A 22,263-nucleotide genomic window follows, 5' to 3' on the forward strand; every position below is an offset into this window, starting at 1 on the left:
CAAAGAACATCTTATTTCTACCTTCATTTCGTTATGTACCCAGTAGTCATTCAGGAGCAGGTTGTTCAGTTTCCATGTAGTTGAGCGGTTTTGATTGAGTTTCTTAGTCCTGAGTTCTAGTTTGATTGCACTGTGGTCTGAGAGACAGTTTATTATAATTTCTGTTCTTTTACATTTGCTGAGGAGTGCTTTACTTCCACCTATCTGGTCAATTTTGGAATAAGTGTGATGTGGTGCTGAGAAGAATGTATATTCTGTTGATTTGGGGTGGGGAGTTCTGTAGATGTCTATTAGGTCCACTTGGTGCAGAGTTGAGTTCACTTCCTGGATATCCTTATTAACTTTCTGTCTTGTTGATCTGTCTAATGTTGACAGTGGGGTGTTGAAGTCTCCCATTATTATTGTATGGGAGTCTAAGTCTCTTTGTAAGTCTCTAAGGACTTGCTTTATGAATCTGTGTGCTCCTGTATTGGGTGCATATATATTTAGGATAGTTAACTCTTCCTGATTAATTGATCCCTTTACCATTATGTAATGGCCTTGTTTGTCTCTTTTGATCTTTGATGGTTTAAAGTCTGTTTTATCAGAGACTAGGATTGTAACCCCTGCTTTTTTTTGTTCTTCATTTGCTTAGTAGATCTTCCTCCATCCCTTTATTTTGAGACTATGTGTGTCTCTGCATGTGAGATGGGTCTCCTAAATAAAGCAAACTGATGGGTCTTGGCTCTTTTTCCAATTTGCCAGTCTGTGTCTTTTAGTTGGACCATTTAGTCTATTTACATTTAAGGTTAATATTGTTATGTGTGAACTTGATCCTGTCATTGTGATATTAGCTGGTTTTTGCTCGTTAGTTGATGCAGTTTTTTCCTAGCATTGATGGTCTTTACATTTTGGCATGTTTTTGCAATGGCTGGTACCTGTTCCTTTCCATGTTTAGTGCTTCCTTCAGGGTCTCTTGTAGGGCAGGCCTAGTGGTGACAAAATCTCTAAGCATTTGCTTGTCTGTAAAGGATTTTATTTCTCCTTCACTTATGAAACTTAGTTTGGCTGGATATGAAATTCTGGGTTGAAAATTCTTTTCTTTAAGAATGTTGAATATTGGCCCCCTCTCCCTTTTGGCTTGGAGAGTTTCTGCGGAGAGATCTGCTGTCAGTCTGATGGGCTTCCATTTGTGTGTAACCCGACCTTTCTCTCTGGCTGCCCTTAACATTTTTTCCTTCATTTCAACTTTGGTGAGTCTGACAATTATGTGTCTTGGAGTTGCTCTTCTCGAGGAGTATCTTTGTGGTGTTCTCTGTATTTCCTGAATTTGAATGTTGGCCTGCCTTACTAGGTTGGGGAAGTTCTCCTGGATGATATCCTGAAGGGTGTTTTCCAACTTGGTTCCATTTTCCCCGTCACTTTCAGGCACACCAATCAGATGTAGATTTGGTCTTTTCACATAATCCCGTATTTCTTGGAGGCTTTATTCATTTCTTTTTCCTCTTTTTTCTCTAAACTTCTCTTCTCGCTTCGTTTCATTCATTTGATCTTCAATCATTGATACTCTTTCTTCCAGTTGATCCAGTCGGTTACTGAAGCTTGTGCATTTGTCACGTATTTCTCATGTCATGGTTTTTATCTCTCTCAGTTCGTTTATGGCCTTCTCTGCATTGATTATTCTAGTTATCCATTCTTCCTTTCTTTTTTCAAGATTTTTAGTTTCTTTGCGCTGGGTACGTAGTTCCTCCTTTAGCTCTGAGAAGTTTGATTGATTGAAACCTTCTTCTCTCAACTCGTCAAAGTTATTCTCCATCCAGCTTTGATCCTTTGCTTGCGATGAGCTGCGTTCCTTTGGAGGGGGAGATGCGCTCTGAGTTTTTTGAATTTCCAGTTTTTCTGACTGGCTTTTTCCTTATCTTTGTGGTTTTATCTTCCTTTGGTCTTTGATGACTGTGACGAACTGAGAGGTTTTGATGTGGGTGTCCTTTCTGTTTGTTAGTTTTCCTTCTAACAGTCAGGACCCTCAGTTGTAGGTCTGTTGGAGATTGCTTGAGGTCTACTCCAGACCCTGTTTGCCTGGGTATCAGCAGCGGAGGCTGCAGAAAATAGAATATTGCTGAACAGCCAGTGTTGCTGTCTGATTCTTGCTCTGGAAGCTTCGTCTCAGGGGTGTATCCCACTGTGTGAGGTGTGAGGTGTGAGGTGTTGGTCTGCACCTAGTGGGGGTTGTCTCCCAGTTAGGCTACTCAGGGGTCCGGGACCCACTTGAGCAGGCAGTCTGTCCATTCTCAGATCTCAACCTCTGTGCTGGGAGATCCACTGCTCTCTTCAAAGCTGTCAGACAGGGTCATTGACATTTGCAGTGGTTTCTGTTGCTTTTCGTTTAGCTATGCCCTGTCCCCAGAGGTGGAGTCTACAGAGACAGGCAGGCCCCCTTGAGCTGCGGTGGGCTCCACCCAGTTTGAGCTTTTTGGCAGCTTTGTTTACCTACTTAAGCCTCAGCAATGGCGGGCACCCCTCCCCAAGCCCCTCTCTAGTTCTTTTAATTGTGATGTTACTGTCTCAATTTTAGGTCTTTCCTGCTTTCTCTTGTGGGCATTTAGTGCTATAAATTTCCCTCTATACACTGCTTTAAATGTGCCCTAGAGATTCTGGTACATTGTTTCTTTGTTCTCATTGGTTTTAAAGAACATGTTTGTTTCTGCCTTCATTTCGTTATGTACCCAGTAGTCATTCAGGAGCAGGCTGTTCAGTTTCCATGTAGTTGTGTGGTTTTGAGTGAGTTTCTTGATCCTGAGTTCTAATTTGATTGCACTGTGGTCTGAGATTGTTGTGATTTGTGTTCTTTTACATTTGCTGAGGAGTGCTTTACTTCCAACTATGTGGTTAATTTTGGAATAAGTGCGGTGTGGTGTTGAGAAGAATGTATATTCTGTTGATTTGGGGTGGAGAGTTCTGTAGATGTCTATTAGATCTGCTTGGTACAGAGCTGAGTTTAATTCTTGGGTGTCCTTGTTAATTTTCTGTCTCGTTCATCTGTCTAATATTGACAGTGGGTGTTAAAGTCTCCCATTATTATTGTGTGGGAGTCTAAGTCTCTTTGTAGGTCTCTAAGGACTTGCCTTATGAATCTGGATGCTCCTGTATTGGGTGCATATATATTTAAGATAATTAGGTCTTCTTGTTGAATTGATCCCTTTACCATTATGTAATGGCCTTGTTTGTCTCTTTTGATCTTTGATGGTTTAAAGTCTGTTTTATCAGAGACTAGGATTGGAAGCCCTGCTTTTTTTTTTTTTTGCTTTCCATTTGCTTGGTAGATCTTCCTCCGTCCCTTTATTTTGAGCCTATATGTGTCTCCGAATGTGAGTTGGGTCTCCTTAATATAGCACACCGATGGTTCTTGACTCTTTATCCAGTTTGCCAGTCTGTGTCTTTTAATTGGGGTCCTTAGCCCATTTTACATTTATGGTTAGTATGTTATGTGGGAATTTGATTCTTCCATTAAGATCCTAGCTGGTTATTTTGCCCGTTAGTTTATGCAGTTTTGTCATAGTGTTGATGGTCTGTACAATTTGGTGTGTTTTTGCAATAGCTGGTACCGGTTGTTCCTTTCCATGTTTAGTGCTTCCTTCAGGAGCTCTTGTAGACCAGGCCTGGTGGTGACAAAATCTCTCAGCATTTCCTTGTGTGTAAAGGATTTTATTTCTGCTTCACTTATGCAGCTTAGTTTGGCTGGATATGAAATTCTGGGTTGAAAAATCTTTTCTTTAAGACTGTCGAATATTGGCCCCCACTCTCTTCTGGCCTGTAGGGTTTCTGCTGAGATATCCACTGTTACTCTGATGGGCTTCCCTTTGTGGGTAACCCACCCTTTCTCTCTGGCTGTCATTAACATTTTTTCCTTCATTTCAACCTTGGTGAATCTGACGATTATGTGTTTTGGGGTTGCTCTTCTCGAGGAGTATCTTTGTGGTGTTCTTTGTATTTCCTGAATTTGAATGTTGGCCTGCCTTGCAAGGCTGAGTAAGTTCTCCTTGATAATATACTGAAGAATGTTTTCCAACTTGGTTCTGTTCACCCCATCACTTTCAGGTACACCAATCAAATATAGATTTGGTCTTTTCACATTGTCCCATACTTCTTGGAGGCTTTGTTCATTTTTACTCTTTTTTTCTCTAGTCTTGTTTTCTTGTTTTGTCTCATTGAGTTGATTTTCAATCTCTGATATCCTTTCTTCCACTTGATCAATTCAGCTAATGATACTTGTGTATGCTTCACAAAGTTCTCGTGATGTGCTTTTCAGCTCCATCAGTTCATTTATGTTCTTCTCTAAACTGGTTATTCTATTTAGCAATTCATCTAACTTTTTTCAAGGTTCTTAGCTTCCTTGCACTGGGTTAGGACATGTTCCTTTAGCTTGGAGGAGTTTGTTATTACCAGCCTTCTGAAGCGTACTTCTGTCAGCTCATCAAAGTCATTCTCTGTCCAGCTTTGTTCCGTTACTGGCAAGGGGCTGTAATCCTTTGGAGTCAAAGAATTGCTCTGGTTTTTATAATTTTCAGCCTTTCTGCTCTGGTTTCTCCCCATCTTTGTGGTTTTATCTACCTTTGATCTTTGACATTGGTGTCCTACAGATGGGGTTTTGGTGTGAATGTCCTTTTTGTTGATGTTGATGCTATTCCTTTCTGTTAGTTTTTCTTCTAACAGTCAGATCCCTCAGCTGCAGGTTTGTTGGAGTTTGCTTGAGGCCCACTCCAGACCCTGTTTGCCTGAGTATCACCAGCAGAGGCTCAGTTGGAAATGTAGAAATCACCCGTCTCCTGCCTTGATCCTGCTGGGAGCTGCACACCGGAGCTGTTCCTATTCGGCCATGTTGGAATGGATCCTCAGGAGGGTTTTTTTTGTTTGGAGGACTCTTGTATGTTATTTTCTTTTCTTTCTTTCTTTCTTTTTTTTCTTAAGACAGGTCTCACTTTGTCACCCAGGCTGGAGTGCAGGGGCACATCTTGGTTCACTGGAGCCTCGACCTGCTGGGCTCAAGTGCTCCTCCTGTCTCAGCACCCCCAAGTAGCTGGGGTGGGCCATGTCACTGTGCCCAGCTAATTTTTTAAATTTTTTGTAGAGACCAGGTTTTGCCATGTTGCCCAGGCTGGTCTTGAACTCCTGAGCACAAGCAATCTGCCCACCTCAGCCTTCCAAAGTGCTAGGAGTATAGGCATAGCCACCGTGCCCAGCCTATTATTATTCTTTATAACAGACGTCTTTAAAAATTTTATTTAATGTTTTGTCATTGGTTATAGGTGGTGTATAGAAATCCTGTTTATTTTGCTTAATCATGATTTGATCGAGGAAACTTACTGAGCTCCCTTACTACTCAATATTTTGGCTGTAGATTTTTACATTTTGTATCATAATCAAATGATGTTCTTAATCAAATAGTGTTCAAATAAGGACAGTTTTATTTCATCCTTTCTCGTGTGTGTATGTGTGTGTGTCTGTGTGTGTCTGTGTGTGTGAGAAAGAGAGAGAGAGAGAGATTGAGGAGAGATTTACTTGGCTAGCATCTCCAATACAGTGTTGAACAGAGGTGGTGATACTGGGAATCCTTTGCTCATTTCTTACTTTAAAAGGAATGCTCTTACCTTTAATTCTTAAACATAAAATGGGATATAGAGTTTTTGTAGATATCCTTTCCTAGGTCAAATCATTGCTAATTTCTATAATATTTAGTTGCTAGATTTTATATTGTTTTCACACAAATGAATCTTGCATTTTATGAATGCTGAATGGTTTTTCTATGTGTATTGATAACGTCATTTTATTTCTATTTTAATTAAATAATCTGATGAATTTCATTAATATGTTTTTTGAAATTAAACTATTCTTGCATCTTTGGTGTAATCTCCCCTTTGTCATGGTAGGTTCGTCTTTGTTCATTTCTTTCTCATATATATTTGCTATATAAAATTAAGGATTTGGTTCAAGATTTTTAGACATATGCATTCATTTCCACTTGCACTATTGGGCTATTCACTTTAATTTTGTCTGTGGTAGGCAGAAAAATGGCCCCTCTAAAGATAACCATTTCTTAATTCCTGCAACCTATGAATGTTATCTTATATGGCCCCCAACTCTTCCCTTTCCTCCAAAATGATGCAGATGTGATACAGTAAAGATCTTGAGAGAGGGAGATTATGCAGGTCAGCCCTAAATGCAATCCCTTGTATCATCAGTGCATATGTATCTGTGCACAAACACAGAGGAGAAGACAATGTGAAGATTTAACAGAGAGAGTTCAAAGATGCTGTTCTTGAATATTGGATTGATGTGGTCACAAGCCAAGGAATGATGATACTCACCAGAAGCTAATTGCCAGAGGAGACAAGGAACTGGTTTTCCCTAGAGCCTTCTGAAGGAGCGTGGCCTTGTTGATATCTTGATTTTGGTCAGGTGATACTGAAATTGGACTTCTGGTCCCAGAGCTGTGAGGGAATACATTTCTTGTTGTTTTACGCCACCAGTTTGGGGTAATTTGTAACAGCCAATTCAGGAAATGGATCCACTGCTATTTTCTGATATTGCCATTAAAAATTTCTCATAAATTGAATCATGGAAGTTTCCATTTTTCCCCCCTTCTATAATATTTTGTATAAGTTTTAGATAGCTATTCCTTCAGTGATTGGGAGAAGTCAACTGTGAAACCATCTAGGACCTCCTGTCTTTCTCTCTCTTCTTCTCTTTCTTCCTTCCTCTTTCCTCTGAACTTACTTCTTCCGTATTAATAATTTCATGGTTGCCTTCATGCAGGCTCTGGGATCTCCAATTCAGAACCAGATATTCATTAATGAGCTGGGGTCTTGCCTCAATCATGATATTGTGTGATATTGCAAATTAATATATTAGTGATATTTTACATTAGTGATCTTATAAATTCATATACATAAACCAAGTCTGGGGAGGCTTTGTTCAGTGTCAAAGTTACAAGTGTGTCCCACTTGCCTAAGCCTACAGCTTCTAGGAAGGTGTAGGTTGAGATTTCCACAGCATTTTTTTTAGCTTTTTTTTATTAATGAAGAAGGCACCAGGCATCCAGACGTGAACATGAATTTCAGTTTCTCATTTCACATGGAGCCCTTCTAGTTCTGCTAAACCATAAGACCTGTGCTCTTGTTCACTGGTACCTGCTTTTTGGCTGGGGACATAGTAGGCCTGAGGCTTTAGCTCTGCTCGTTTCCTTTCATTTGTTTTTTATTTTTATTTATTCATTTATAAGTTAAAATTCTGGGTATAGAAACAACAGTCTTTCTTTTGAAAGACATGTCTGCTTTCAGCAAAAAAAGGTTAAAAGTTTAGATTTATATCATGGCATAAAACAAATTACTTACATAGGTAGAGGTAAAAATAGAGTTTGGGGAAAGTAATAGAGAGGGTTAAAAGTTTAAATTTAGGCAAAGTGGTAAAACTCAGTATAATTTTAATTGTAATGTATCTGAGGCTTTAAGTGCAAGTTACATTGCATTTCTTTGCAATTTTGTATTTTGTTTCGATAAATAATAATGTAGATATCTAAAATTTTTAGTAATACAAACTTCATGGCATAATGCATGATTGTATTTTCAGCTTAATTGTCTTGTTTTTATTATCATTTCCTGTCTTTTAATTAATATATGGCATTTACAGTTGTCAAAACTTGGAAGATGTACTCATCATATTAATTATGAAGCTGTTAAAATTTCTACTTAATTATCTGATTGTTTCAGTTTTCTGATTTAACCAGTTATTTATTGTAAGTTTACAGAACTTAATACTTAGTAATTTTATCCATCCCAGTTCTCTAATTTAATTGGTTGAGTTTCATTTGCTATTTCTTTGGAGCGTGCCCACATACTGAATGAATACCTCAATAATTCTGATAATGCCATCTGTTTCTTTTCAAAGGAAATAGCTTAATACTAACATGCTTTAAATAGTGTGTTAAAGTTCAACCTTAGTAGCAGTTTCATGTTTTCAGCAATCCCATGCTTTGTTCCCTATGACTTGCTAAACCATCTGTTTTCTAGTTTCTGATATTTACTCCTAGCCCTTCTACCTTTGATCTGTTGTGCTGTTTCTTTTGAGAGCTATTATTGGTTGATTTTGCTATATTCAAAACTTGCACTTTTAACTTTTTTTGTTTTTTGAGACAGAGTCTCACTCTGTTGCCAGGCTGGAGTGCAATGGCAAGATCTCAGCTCACTGCAACCTCTCCCTCCCAGGTTCAAACGATTCTCCTGCCTCAGCCTCCTGAATAGCTGGGACTACAGGCACGTGCCACCAAGCCCAGTTAATTTTTGTAATTTTAGTAGAGACGGGGTTTCACCATGTTGACCAGGATGGTCTCAATCTCTTGACCTCATGATCCTCCCGCCTTGGCCTCCCAAAGTGCTGGAATTACAGGCATGAACCACCACGCTTGGCCACTTTTACATTCTTTAAGTGTCAGCCCAGGCTTCCTTTTCTATCTTCTTCAGCCTTCCTCCTTCCACCCCACAACTCCTGCCTAAAGCTGGGAAATCAGCCGTTTTATCAGAAACCAGAAGCTACCAGGACTTCTCTTTCTCGAGGTGTATCTGGTCCGTACTTTGTACTTGGGCAAATATTAATCTCTGAACATAGCTGACAATGTTCAAAACACGTGTAATGCATATATTATATTATAATTGCCTTCCTATTTAGATTCTTTTATCAGTAAGCTGGCGTGTTAGCTGGCGTGTTTTTTCTCCTTTTCCATTAAGGCAATGGATGGCTTAAGGGATGAAATCGATGAAATGGGAAGATTGAAGCTCATTACTTCAAGCCTGAGGGTATTTGAGGAAAGTATTAGGTATACAGAAAAGAAAAGTCAAGGAAAAGCTTGCTTCTTCTATTCTTCTATATTGTAGGGGAAGAGAAAGAAGACAGGTGAGGTCAGTAGATGATTAGAGGTATGTTCCAGTCTCTTCTTTCCAGGCTTTGACCCAGGATGAGGATGCATTTTGGTTAAATTGAAGGACACCTTTACTCTTATTATTATTTGAGATCCATGGAAGGGAATCACCCTTTGGGATGCCCTAGCATCCTTCAGGGGCATAAGTACTTCAGAATGAACTTGGCAGTGCATCATGATTCAGAAAGGCCAAGAAAAGGGCAGACTTGACTTCCAGAACTATCCTTTGTTGTAGTGTGGCATAAGCATAACTACATGTCCCAGACATGACACCCATCTATAGTGAGGGATGAGATAACTTAGCAGAAGAAGCTGCAGAGTAGACAGCTTGTGCCATAGAGAAATAGAGGATCATTCAGGGACTAAGAGAAGTTGGCAGTGCTGTGGGAACTGAAGTGAGATTAGGTTTTTTGAGAAGTACAAGTCTGTCTAAGTTGAGAAGAATCAGACTATGGATTCGATGAGCTGCAGGTTGTGTAGCAGCATAAGCCTTGCAGAACACCTGAATACTGTCTTGGAAAACAGCCAAAAAAGGAGCAGAAATATAAGAAATAGAGAATTTGTCCAAAGGAGCTATTATTTATCAGCCTACAATGTACTGAGTGGCTTTAAAGAAGAATCTGGCAGAATTACCTGGAGGAATTGGGGAAAAATATTACTGGGCACTGCCCCAGAGTTTCCTATTCAGTAAGTCTGGGGTGGGACCTGGGAATTTGCACTTCTGGTGATACTGATGCTATTCTCCCTGGGATATTCTTTGAGAAGCTCTGCTCTAAAATACATTAAGTAACCTGCTTACCTTGTGAAAAATTTTATTTTTCAACTGCTACAAAGCAGCAAAATGCTGTTTCTGCAGATGATAGTGATTGGATAATTGTCTGTCTCACAAGCTCTCATTTCTGTTTCATTGTTGATTACCAGGCACGGAAGGATGCTCTTCTTCAGTACTCTGAGTGTGACCTAATTCAGATAAATTATATCTTAAAATAATCTAGAATAGATTATCACTGAAGCATAAATAACAACTTGTTTAAAATAGAAAAGTTGAAATTCAAACTTCATCTATTTTTGCATTATTTTGTGGTTCTGTTTTGCATGACTTTTTAAAAGATCTGCAGTACTTGCGTTTGTCACAAGATGGCATCAAAAGACTGAGATGCTGACTCAGATTTGATTTTTGAGACTGTTGATGAACCGGTTAGATATATTTCATGTCTATTCAAATCAATTAGAGCAAAAGAAATTTGAACAATGAGGCATATTCTTTTTAATTTCAGTGAAATAATGGTGTTTTCACATCAAAATACTTATAAAAATAAAATACATACATATATTGATATTATTTATGACTAATTCTTTAGGAAATTAATGAACATACATCTTGGCCTAATAATATTAAATATATTATTACCATATTTTCCCCAGAAGAATTTTAAACAACTTAAACTTAGCAAACATTTATATCTTACCATTCCATAATTTATAAGGTTTTATTATGTTAGTAGATGATGTAGTTCCTGCCTTCAATAAGCTTCAGATTTAATTGGGGCGAAAAGAAATGTATATACAATTCAATGAAAGAAAAAAATAATAAAAATGAGCAAGTACAATGTTGTGTGATAAGATCTGTACAAACTATGAACTGGAATAATGGACAATAAGGTAAAAAGTCTATGTGGTATTTTACAGAAACATTTTTGTGTCAGTTGAAAACACCATGTTGAACCTTTTACTGTGATTATCTATACTGTTGTAATTTATTTTATGTGAGAAAATGTTTAGCAACCTGGAGAGCTCTGTAAGAGTAAGTATTTGACATAAACAAAATATTTAGCACTCACATACTTGAATTATGAACGCTTATTTTATGATAATATGATTTTTTAAATGATTAATTGAAAAGGATTTTTCGGAAAAGGGTGAAGGGTTTTCTGGCCACAGAGATATTAATTACAATATGTTTAGATTTCTGGAATCTGAAAAATATATCTGTTGAAAAATTGAGTATAGAATAGTTGTGCTGGGATTTGGGGAGAGGAAAAGGGCTGTTGCTGTTTAATGGGGTGTAGAGTTTCAGTTTTGCAAGAAAAGTTTTGAAGAACTGTTTCACAATGTGAATATACTTACTGCTACTGAGGTATACAATTAAAAATGGTTAAAATGGCAAATTTTATTTTGTGTCTTTTGCCACAATAAAAACATCAAGTGCATTACTATAAATTATTAGCAATTAATAGGTTTTTTAATAGAGGATCAACAAAGCTTGTAGCTTTATTTTAGCCATTAGGTGCTACTTGAAAAAAATAAAAGCCCCCTTAAGAATAATATAATTGCTGATAGAATGTTAACCTAATATTAACAGCTAATTTTCTTTATAACAAGTAATATTCTAGATATTTTAAATAAATTATTTCTAATATTCAACCTCAAAATACAGGGAAATTATCATCTTTATTTCCCTATTTTATCATTAAGGAAACTAAGTTTTATAGATATGAAGGTTCAGTTCCTTGTTGAAAGTTGCAAAGTTTCTAATTTTGGAGTTGGTATTTAAACCCAACTGTCTAGCTTCAAAATCTATTTTCTGTGTGTTACACAATGCCTCTATTTTAAATAAAACTAATTAAATAGTACAAACAATCATCAATTTGGGACTCTAGTTTGCTATCTCTGTGGTCAATAAATGTTGTCTATTTCATTAGAATTATTCAGAAAAATTAAAAAAGTATGTATTATTTAATTTACAGTAGCAGTTAATTAGGATTATGTTTTAACTTCAGAAGGATAACCATATAATTTTTTGTTTGCTTGAATTTTTGTCTCTTTTTGTTTGTTTTTAACTTTTGGGAACACTAATTTTTCCCCCCTATGTCTTCATGTGCAGGTTATGTGGGTATGTAATTTGTGCCGAAAACAACAAGAAATCCTCACTAAATCAGGAGCATGGTTTTATAATAGTGGAACTAATACACCACAGCAACCTGATCAAAAGGTTCTTCGAGGGCTAAGAAATGAGGAGGCACCTCAGGAGAAGAAACCAAAACTACATGAGCAGACCCAGTTCCAAGGACCCTCAGGTGACCTATCTGTACCTGCAGTGGAGAAAAGTCGATCTCATGGGCTCACAAGACAGGATTCTATTAAAAATGGGTCAGGCGTGAAGCATCACATTGCCAGTGACATAGCTTCAGACAGGTAAACATTTTGTTTAATCTTTAGGCAAATGTTTTACTTTTAGTCTTCATTCCAAACAGAGATGACAATACATGAAATGTTTAGGGAACGGTGAGTTGTCTAAGTAATGTAAACATTCGTATGTTTTACATAAATACTGTATGTGATGTTCAGGACTTGACCTATCATAGGTTTGAACTATCTTAGATGGGATGTGGGAGTGTTAGGTTATCAGATAGATTTTCCAGAATAAAGAAGTGAAATAAAACAGGGAACTTAGAAGTTTTTGTCATAGGAAAGACAGACTGGCATTGGACTAATGGGAATGAAGAAGAGATGGCTATAAGACACTTTATAGAAGTTGGATTGATGGGACTAGTTGGAAGTGGGAGTTAAGATAATGGGAAAGGTTAACAATATCTCCAAAGGTTCTATCCTGGGCTGAAGGATGATGTGGTTTTTCAAGCAAGTATATGCAGACCCAACATATACTTGGGTCTAACTCTGTTGTAACTATTTTGGCTCAGTTCTATGGGCTTCTCCGTGTTCAAAGTGTGATACTTAAAATAGTACATAGGGCTCTTATATTTCCTACCTTTGGAAGGAGAATAAAGGATTTTGATGGGAAGATTCTTTTTCTTCCTTATTTATTTATTTATTTTCTTGAAATGGAGTCTTACACTGTTGTCAGGGTGGAGTGCAGTGGCACGATCTTGGCTCACTGCAATCTCTGCCTCCTAGGTTCAAGTGATTCCCCTGCCTCAGCCTCCCAAGTAGCTGGGACTACAGGTGTGCACCACCATGCTTGGCTAATTGTTTGTACTTTATAGAGGCAGGGTTTCACCATGTTGGCCAGGATGGTCTCAATCTCATGACCTTGTGATCTGCCCACCTCGGTGTCCCAAAGACCTGGGATTACAGGTGTGAGCCACCATGCTCGGCCTATTTTTCTATACCTTATTTTTCTGTTTGAATGAAGATAAATTTAAATTTGGTTTATACTATTTCTGTTGCCCAGAAGTAGCAGGTACATTTATTTCTGTGGTGAATAAGTACAAAGTCATGCATTTCTGCAGAAACAAATTGTATATGTAGTATGGTGGGTTCTCAGGTATCAGTTCTAACAAGTAAGACCACTGGGAGTCATTTTAGATGGTGCCCAAAGTCACCACTCCAATACGTTGCTGGATCTTAAGAGAAAAAGAAAACAATGACTGCACCAGAAGGGAACAGTATATGTAATCCTATCTTTGGGGAAAACAGTCATCTTAATCTTGTGGAGACTTCTTCTGGGAGACTGGGTAGAAAGACCTCAGAGTTTTCCTATATAGAGGACAAGAAAGTTGGAGTATTTATTTATCAACTCTCCTTTGTTGTTGGTCCAGGGCTGATCCTGGGAATTGTTAACTCTCTGAAACTCACTGGCAAGAGAAAGCGCTCAGGCAGAGTGTAACAGACACTGATAGTAAGCCGATATTACTATGTAGGGAATGGTGAATTATGAGGCAATATGGTTGGGTTGCTGGTAGTATCTGCTACACAATGACTTCAGAGATCAAGAAAGTTCCCCAAATGGCAGTTATAATGGTCAAGGTATATGAAAAAAATAGATAACCAATGGAGATAGGATTTTTTAAAAATGAGTGAATGAATGACTAAATAAAATGGATAATGAGCTCTTTTTCATGGCACCTCGGAGGCATTCACCTGCTTCAAGATGAAACTGGACATCTTCCCAGCCACTGGCTGCCAGAAACTCATTGAAGTGGACAATAAACACAAACTGCACTTTTTATGAGAAGCATATGGCCACAGAAGTTGCTGCTGATGCTCTGGTTGAAGAATGGAAGGGTTATGTGGTCCTAATCAGTGGTGGTAATGACAAACAATGATTCCCCATGAAGCGGGGTGTCTTGATTCATGGCTGTGTCCACCTGCTAATGAGTAAGGGGCATTCCTGTTACAGACCAAGAAGAACTGGAGAAAGAAAGAGAAAATCAGTTTGTGGTTGCATTGTGGATGCCAACTGGAGCGTTCTAACTTGGTTATTGTTAAAAAAGGAGAAAAGTATATTCCTGGATTGACTGATACTATGGTGCCTTGTTGCCTGGGGCCCAAAAGAGCTAGCAGAATCCTCAAACTTTTCAATCTCTCTAAAGAAGATGATGTCCGCCAGTATGTTGTAAGAAAGCCTTTAAACAAAGAAGGTAAGAAACCTAGGACCAAAGCACCCAAGATTCAGCGTCTTGTTACTCCACATGTCCTGCAGCACAAATGGCGGCATATTGCCTGAGAAGCAACATACTAAGAAAATTAGGAAGAGGCTGCAGAATATGCTTAACTTTCAGCCAAGAGAATGAAGGAGGCTAAACAGAAGCGCCAGGAACAAATTGCCAAGAAAGTCAGACTTTCCTCTCTGCGAGCCTCTACTTCTAAATCTGAATCCAGTCAGACATAAGATTTTTTGAGTAACACATCGATAAGATCAGACTCAAAAAAAAAAAAAAAAATGGAAAATAAGAATATAGACTCCATTTGTTTAAAAATTAACCACATGAGATAGCTTTTTGTGGAGCTTAGAGAGGCAGGTTTAGGAACAATACAACGAAATACTAAAACACTAGGTCACATAATAGAATATTAAGTTTTGGAATGCATTTCATCAGGAAGTTACGCATGTTAAAAATAAATGCAATAAATTTATGAGTAATTAATTCATCATTATAGACAAGGTAAAGCCTATCTGTAATCTTTGTGTTTTTTGTTTTGTTTTGTTTTGTTTTGTTTTGAGACAGAAGTCTCGTTGTTGCTCAGGCTGGAGTGCAGTAGCATGATGTCAGCTCAGTGCAACCTCCGCTTCCTGGGTTCAAGCGATTCTCCTGCCTCAACCTCCCAAGTAGCTGGGATTACAGGCACTCGCCACCATGCCCGGCTAATTTCTTTGTGTTTTTAGTAGAGAAGGGGTTTCACCATGTTGACCAGGCTGGTCTCATACTCCTGACCTCAGATGATCCACCCACCTCGGCCTCCCAAAGTGTTGGGATTACAGGCATGAGCCACTGCGCCCGGTTGCCTATCTGTAATCTTAGAAGAAGGCGGTAATGAGAACAAATAAAAATTTTATATTCCTTATTGCCTCTTTCACTCACAAGTACTGGCCTGAATAAACAATTGAAATTGATTTATTGTGGGGAGCCAACAGGTTGTAGTTCCTTTTAGTCTTTTCTCTTTTGCCTGGTGCTTTGGCTGCTATTACTAATAAATTCATGCTAAATGACTCAAAGCATACTGTATATCTTCTTTCCAAACCTTATAAATGCCCAACCAATAGCTCCTTTTGTTCACAAAAATTACTTTTAGTCAGGAAAGAAGTTAGAGTTTAATATCAGATTTGGTAGTTATGCCTAGAAAATGGAACTCATTATAATTTACATAAATGTTTATTTGGGAAACACTTTAAAGAGTATTTCTTTTATTTTAAAATGCAGATTATACAGTAGTTAATTAGACATTTATCTGTAGCCAGTATTGAGTCCTTTGAATTTTTTCCCCTACAGCAAGGGGTCAGCAAACTATGAACCTGGGCCAAATTTGACTTGCCATTTGGTTTTTGTAAACAAAGTTCTTTTGGAACGCAGCCACTGCTGTTCATTTACTTACTGTCTACGACTGCTCTTAGCTACAGTTTCACAGTTCAGTTGTTGTGAAAGACCATATGGGCCTCAAAACTGCAAATATAGGACGGGTGCAGTGGCTCATGCCTGTAATCCCAGCACTTTGGGAGGCCGAGAAGGGTGGATCACCTGAAGTCAGGGGTTTGAGACCAGCCTGGCCAACATCTTGAAACCCCATGTTTACTAAAAATACAAAAATTAGCTGGATGTGGTGGTATATGCCTATAATCCCAGCTACTTGGGAGGCTGAGGTGGCAGAATCGCTTGAACCTGGAAGCTGGAGGTTGCAGTGAGCCAAGATCGTGCCACTGCACTCCAGTCCAGGCAACAAGCGTGAAACTCTGTCTCCAAAAAAAAAAAAAAAAAAAAAAAACTGCAAATATTTGCTCTCTGATCTTTTACAGAAAAACTGTGCCAGTCCCTGCCCTAGAGAGCAGTTCTCTTAGTGTTGTAGAAATTTCTCCCTTTGCCCATTTTCTTTTGTCACCATTTAAATTTTTTCAATTAAACCTATTTTTTTTGTTCCTTTATCTCCCACCCTGCCTCCCAGCTTCTATCCTTCTCTCTCTCTCTCTCTTTCTTCTTTCTTATCAGAATGGGTTTTCTTGCAGTATTTGAATTGTACAGGGAAGTGGAGGTAATGCTAGGAATATGATTCCAGTTTAAAGCATTAGTAATTTGTTTTTTCAATACCATTCAGAAACCAGTGGCTTCAGAAAGAGAAACTTCAGTTCAACTTAATTTAAATCTCTATGGACTTGTAACTATATTTGAGACAGAAAAGTATGTTATTCTTTTAAGGAGCTTTGATCTGTAACGTGATGCAGTAGTTTTGACCTTTTTAAATGACTTGTTATTTCTCTCACAGGTTTTGGTACAGTGTTTTACAGATAGGCCATTAGTATTTATTGAATGAATGAATATCAAGTTGGCCCTAGACCTTAGCGTTGAGTAGGCAGATACTTACTTAACATATACTCATAAAATTGCAATTCTTTATCAACTTAGATGCAAAATATTTTTGAGTTTCAAGTATGTTTTTATTTCAAAATAACTTGTGAAATACATTTTAAAACTGGATTTTTTTCTGGTTAGGAAAATAAAAACAGTGAAAACTAAAGTAAAACTGTTTAAAAACATTTAGTTGATATTTCTTACAGTTGAAATTATTTCATAGTTGGATGCTTCATAATTTTCGTAGTTGAAAATAAGTGAAATGTAGGAAAGTTTTTTTATTTGCAAAATTTTACTATTTATTTAATATGTAGCAGTTTCTACAACATTTAGAGAAGTTAAAAAGTAAGAAATGTGGATAGTTTGTTTGGTAGATGAGAAAGAACTAGAAGTCAGAAAACCTAGGCCCATAGTGTCATCATTTCTAGATGTTTATTTTTTTCTCTGTATCTCCGTTTTCTCATCTCTGGGATGGGAAAAGACAGTCTAAATCCTGAGAAGACTTCCAGTTCTAAAATTCTTGATTGTGTTGTATTTTAAGCTCCTCTGCCATGAGATAAACTTGAAGGCATTCTCTTTCGCTGTTTTTTTCTCCTATAACTGGTAGTTGTATGACAAATTAATGCATGATTGTCTTCGTTCATATTATAATTCATTGTTATAATTCATTCATTCAACAGATATTTATTGAATTTCAGTGTAGTATTTGTTTCTACATTTTACTGCTTATATAATGACTCTTAATGAAAATACCAAGGGTAATAAAAATATAAAACAATTATCTTGGATCTAAACTGTAAAGTTTTAAGGTAGGTTCAGCATGATGAGTATTTAGCAGTTTGGTAATCACCATTTCCTTGTTATCTAATACTTATGACTTTCCAAATATCTCTGTGACATTGATTATTTAAAAATAAAAATAATATTCAAAATATGTACTTAACACTTCTGCTTCCAGTACAGATGGAATAATAGTGCCTGGATTTACTCTTATACAATAGGCATAATAAAATAAAATAAAAGGCATCTAGATTGAAAAGAAAGAACTAACACTTTATTCACAGAGAACATGAATATTTATAGAGAACATTAAAGGGATCTATAAAATTGTTACTAGAACTGGTGAGTTTAGTAAGGCTGTAGAATATAGTCAATATCTGATAACCGTTTATATTTCTAAATAGTAGCAAGGAAACACTTATAAATAGAAATTTAAAAAAATTTTAAGACCATTAAAAATACAAAATAAATTTATACTAGCACCAAAAAATGAAGTACTTAGATATAAATCTAACAAAATATGCACAAGGTTTGTGTGTTGAAAACACTGAAACACTGATGAAAGAAATAAAAGAAAGTCCGCATAAATAGAAAGATAAACTGTTCACGGATCATACAACTCAGTATTGTTAAGATATCATTTCTCCCCAATTTGATCTATATATATAGATAGATTCTAAAATTAAAATAGAAATGTTTGAAATAACCAAAACAGCTTTTACGAAGAACAAAGTTAGAGCCCTAACACTACCTGATTTGAATACATTTTAAGTCTATAGTAATCAAAACATTGTGGCATTGGCATAAAGACAAATGGATCAGTGAAACAGAATGGAGAGTCTTTATATAAAGCCATTCATGTATAGACAAGTAATTTTTGACAGAGAGGCAAAGGCAATTCAGTAGAGAAAGGATAGTGTTTTCAACAAATGGTGCTGGAATAACTGAATATCCATATGCAAAAAAGTTTGAAGCCTAGTTCTTTTTATTGTATAAAATTAACTGAAAGTGGATCATAGAGATACATGTAAAACCTAAAAGTATAAACCTTCTGGAAGAAAATATTGGATAATATTATTTGATCTTGGTTTTGGCTAAAACTGTAAAGCTTGTAGGAGGAATTAGAGGAGAACTTCTTCCAGATTTTAGAGTAGTCAATAATTTCTTAGACAAGACACAGAAAGCACTAATTCTATAAAATGAAAAAAAAAAATCCGCAACAAATTAGACTTCATCAAAATAAAACTTTTATTCACTGAGACACTATTAAGAAACTATATAACCACATTGTATTTCAAGAAATTTCAAGAGAAAATATTTGCTTATTGCTTAAAATGCGTATTGCTTAAAAAGGTATATAAAGCACTCTTAAAATTCATTAACTTAAAATAACCGTAAAGTATAAGAAATTGGAATAGGCTGTTTATAAAAAAATATAAATTGCTAGTAAGTACAAGAAGTGTCCTATGTGTTTAGTTATTTGAGAAATACAAATCAAGACTATAAAGTGCCGGGAGAGGTGGCTCACGCCTGTAATCCCAGCACTTTGGAAGGCAGAGGCGGGTGGATCATCTGAGGTTGGGAGTTCAAGACCAGCCTGACCAACATGGAGAAACCCCATCTCTACTAAAAATACAAAGTTAGTCGGGTGTGGTGGTGTATACCTGTAATCCCAGCTATGCTCAGGAAGGCTGAGGCAGGAGAATCACTTGAATCCGGGAGGTGGTGGTTGCGGTGAGCCAAGATGGCGCCGTTGCACTCCAGCCTGGGTGACAAGAGCAAAACTGCATCTTAAAAAAAAAGACAAAAAAAAAAAAAAAAAAAAAAACCCAAAAAACTATAATGAGATATTTTGATATATCCACTAGGAATGCTACGATTTGAAACAACAAAAATTCTGACAACACTTACCTTTTGTGAGAATTAAGAGGAATTTGACTGCTAACATCTTGCTAATGAAAGTATAAAACAATTAAAATGATATAAACATGGGAGGCTGAGGCAGGGAGATCATTTGAGGTGAAGAATTTGAGACCAGCTTGGCCAATATGGTGAAACCCCGTCTCTACTACAAATACAAAAATTAGCTGGGCGCGGTGGCACATGCCTGTAATCCCAGCTACTCAGGAGGTTGAGGCACGAGAATTGCTTGAACCCGGGAGGCAGAGGTTGCACTGAGCTGAGATTGCACCACTGCACTCCAGCCTGGGTGACTGAGTGAGATGCTGTCTCAATAAATAAATAAATAAATAAATAAATGGTCTAAACATTAGAAAAGTATTTGACAGTTTCTTATAAAATTAAATATACACTTTCCCAATGACCCAGCAGTTCTACTCCTAGGTATTTAATTAAGAGAGATGAAGTAATATATCTACAAAATACTTGTATGATAATGTTTATAGCAGTCTCATTCATAGAATTTCCAAAGTGGAAACTTCCCATATGTCCATCAACAGGAGAATGAATAAACAAACTGTGGTATATTCAAGTATATTCAAATAAGTGTATTATTTATCAATGAAGTGAGGGAACTATTTACATGCACAGAAACATGGATAAATCTCAAAATCATTGTGATGAATGGAAGAAGCTAGACACAAAAGAGTACATATGATATGATTCCATTTATATGAAGGTCAAGAAGAGATAAAACAAATCTATAGAAAAGAAATCATAACGATGTTTTCCTTGAGGGAACTTTCTGGGGTGATGGAAACCTTCTGTATGTTCCATAGGGATATGGATTACTGGGTGATGTATTTGTCAATGGCTATTACAGTAGTGACATTTAAGATCTGTGTATTTTTAATTGCATGTAAATTATATTTAGTAAAAAATTAAAGGAGAATTATGTGCATAATTGCTACATTTTAAAATCACTGGTTTCATTGAAATTTTATTAGTAGTAAAGGTTTAAGACTTATTGTGAAATCGAGTCTAAATTAATGAAATTTTCTTTATAATCAATGTTTCAATAATGGATCTTTTCAGTAGATTCAGATCCTTATATTTATAGAATGCTGATAGTGTACCTAATACCAATCAATTGTATTTAGAATTTACTAAGTGTGCATTACATATGGTTTAAGGACTATCTGGGTAGTCTGCTTTCATGAAATCATGACCATGATTGTCATGACTCTTTTTCGAAGTGGTCATCTGTGCTATGTGGTAAGAAAAAATAGCATAACCATGAGAGAAATAAGATAAAATGTTGTAAAGGGAAATAATTTGTAAAAGGAAAAAAAGTATGATTAAGAAAAAGGTTAAACTGTAGAGCTAAGGAACTAGAAAAAATAAATCATCAATGTTTTTCTTAGGTGAAAAAAGATCTAGTAACCTGGAAGCAAATGATCTCATAACCTTTATTCCTAGATATTTCTTCTTATGCTTTTTAGAATACAGGTAAAACAAAAAGGCAACAAAAATGGCTATGTCTTTCGTGCCACTTTCTATGAATTTATGCACATTCAATAAATGCTTGGTGCATATGTTGAATGAGAGAAAACTATAATAATTAACAAATGTCTTTACCATGACCGATGTCTTTTCTGTAGCATTTTTATCTTTTATTGAAAGGATGATTAATATACTTGAAGACAAATAATGATCTGTTCTTATATGGCCAATGCTTAATAGACTTTTTTATTTTCAAGAATATGATATGAGCTCTGAAAGACAAAATATCTCCCTTAAAAAGGGTGTTTAACATAGTATAATAATTGGTTTTACTGCATAGAAGTCAGTTCTCTTGGAATACATAACTTAATTATTTCAATTTTTAGGTGAAAAAAAGAATCTCTATTTCTATTTTGAACTGAATTAAACTTGAACCATTGTCAACTTTCCTTCATTTAAGTGACCTATAAATAGAGTTGCAACATGTGCCAGCTTGCCTAGGACAGTCCCAGTTTACACATGCTGTCCTGGCATTCTGCGTAGATTGACATTTGTTCTGGATTTTATATGAAGTATTTTATTAAGAGTTGCATTAAAATAAGCTGGGGTGAGTTTGGAAGGTCCCCATTTTGTACTTACATACTGCTTCTGCCATGATTTCATACTGTGTGGGATGCATGTGTGGTGAAGAGTTCTCAACTGAAATATCAGCAATAATCCATCTTTTCCCTAACTTTTCAGATACAAGACAGCTAACATTTCTTTTTAAAGGACAGGATGCAAGGTGCCACTACTAAAACGAAGTGTGATAGAAAGATCTTTGGTGGTGGTGGTAGAAGTATTTGACATTGCTGTGCCATTTGCCTTTTGATGTATTGGTCAGTTTTGTCATGATCCGTTTTTTGGCATTTGAGAGGGGAGACTATAAGGTTGTTGGAGATTATAAATTAGGGTAGGAAATAGAGGCTGAACAGTCCTGTCATAGAATTTACAGAAGGTAGTCTGGATTTTTTTTCTGCAGTGGGTTTGTCATTTATTGTATAGTGTAAATTTATAAATATTTGTGTATTTTATTATTTGGTAATTTTAAAAATTTGCAATAAATATTTCAGCAGCAAGATGCTAAAAATGAAAATGCGTTTTTACTGATGAATATGTAACATGCAAATTTTTTGTTGACATTTGCTATCCACTAGGGGGCTAGTAGTCACAGAATACATCCTTGCAAAAAGAAAAATATAAACCTGTTGAAGAAGCAACATCAATTTCAAAAGTTAGTAGAATTATTTTAATAAAACCCAACGATGACAAAGATGTGCAAAGTGTATT

The 22,263-nt window shown here is 36.5% G+C and overlaps 1 protein-coding gene and 1 pseudogene across 12 annotated transcripts in view; both read left to right on the forward strand.

Annotated features, from left to right (window-relative positions):
* RIMS2 (regulating synaptic membrane exocytosis 2) overlaps positions 1-22,263 on the forward strand; it is a 775,110-nt gene that overhangs the window by 263,838 nt on the left and 489,009 nt on the right. For all 12 annotated transcript variants that reach the window (XM_031935886.1, XM_031935888.1, XM_031935883.1 and 9 more), the window contains one exon: positions 11,835-12,145. In XM_031935886.1, the coding sequence (XP_031791746.1) occupies positions 11,835-12,145 (311 nt within the window). The remainder of the gene's footprint in view (positions 1-11,834; positions 12,146-22,263) is intronic.
* LOC111549519 lies at positions 13,842-14,582 on the forward strand (annotated as a pseudogene).

The sequence above is a fragment of the Piliocolobus tephrosceles genome, chromosome 7, assembly GCF_002776525.5.
Source record: "Piliocolobus tephrosceles isolate RC106 chromosome 7, ASM277652v3, whole genome shotgun sequence".
In the NCBI taxonomy this organism is placed as follows: domain Eukaryota; kingdom Metazoa; phylum Chordata; class Mammalia; order Primates; family Cercopithecidae; genus Piliocolobus; species Piliocolobus tephrosceles.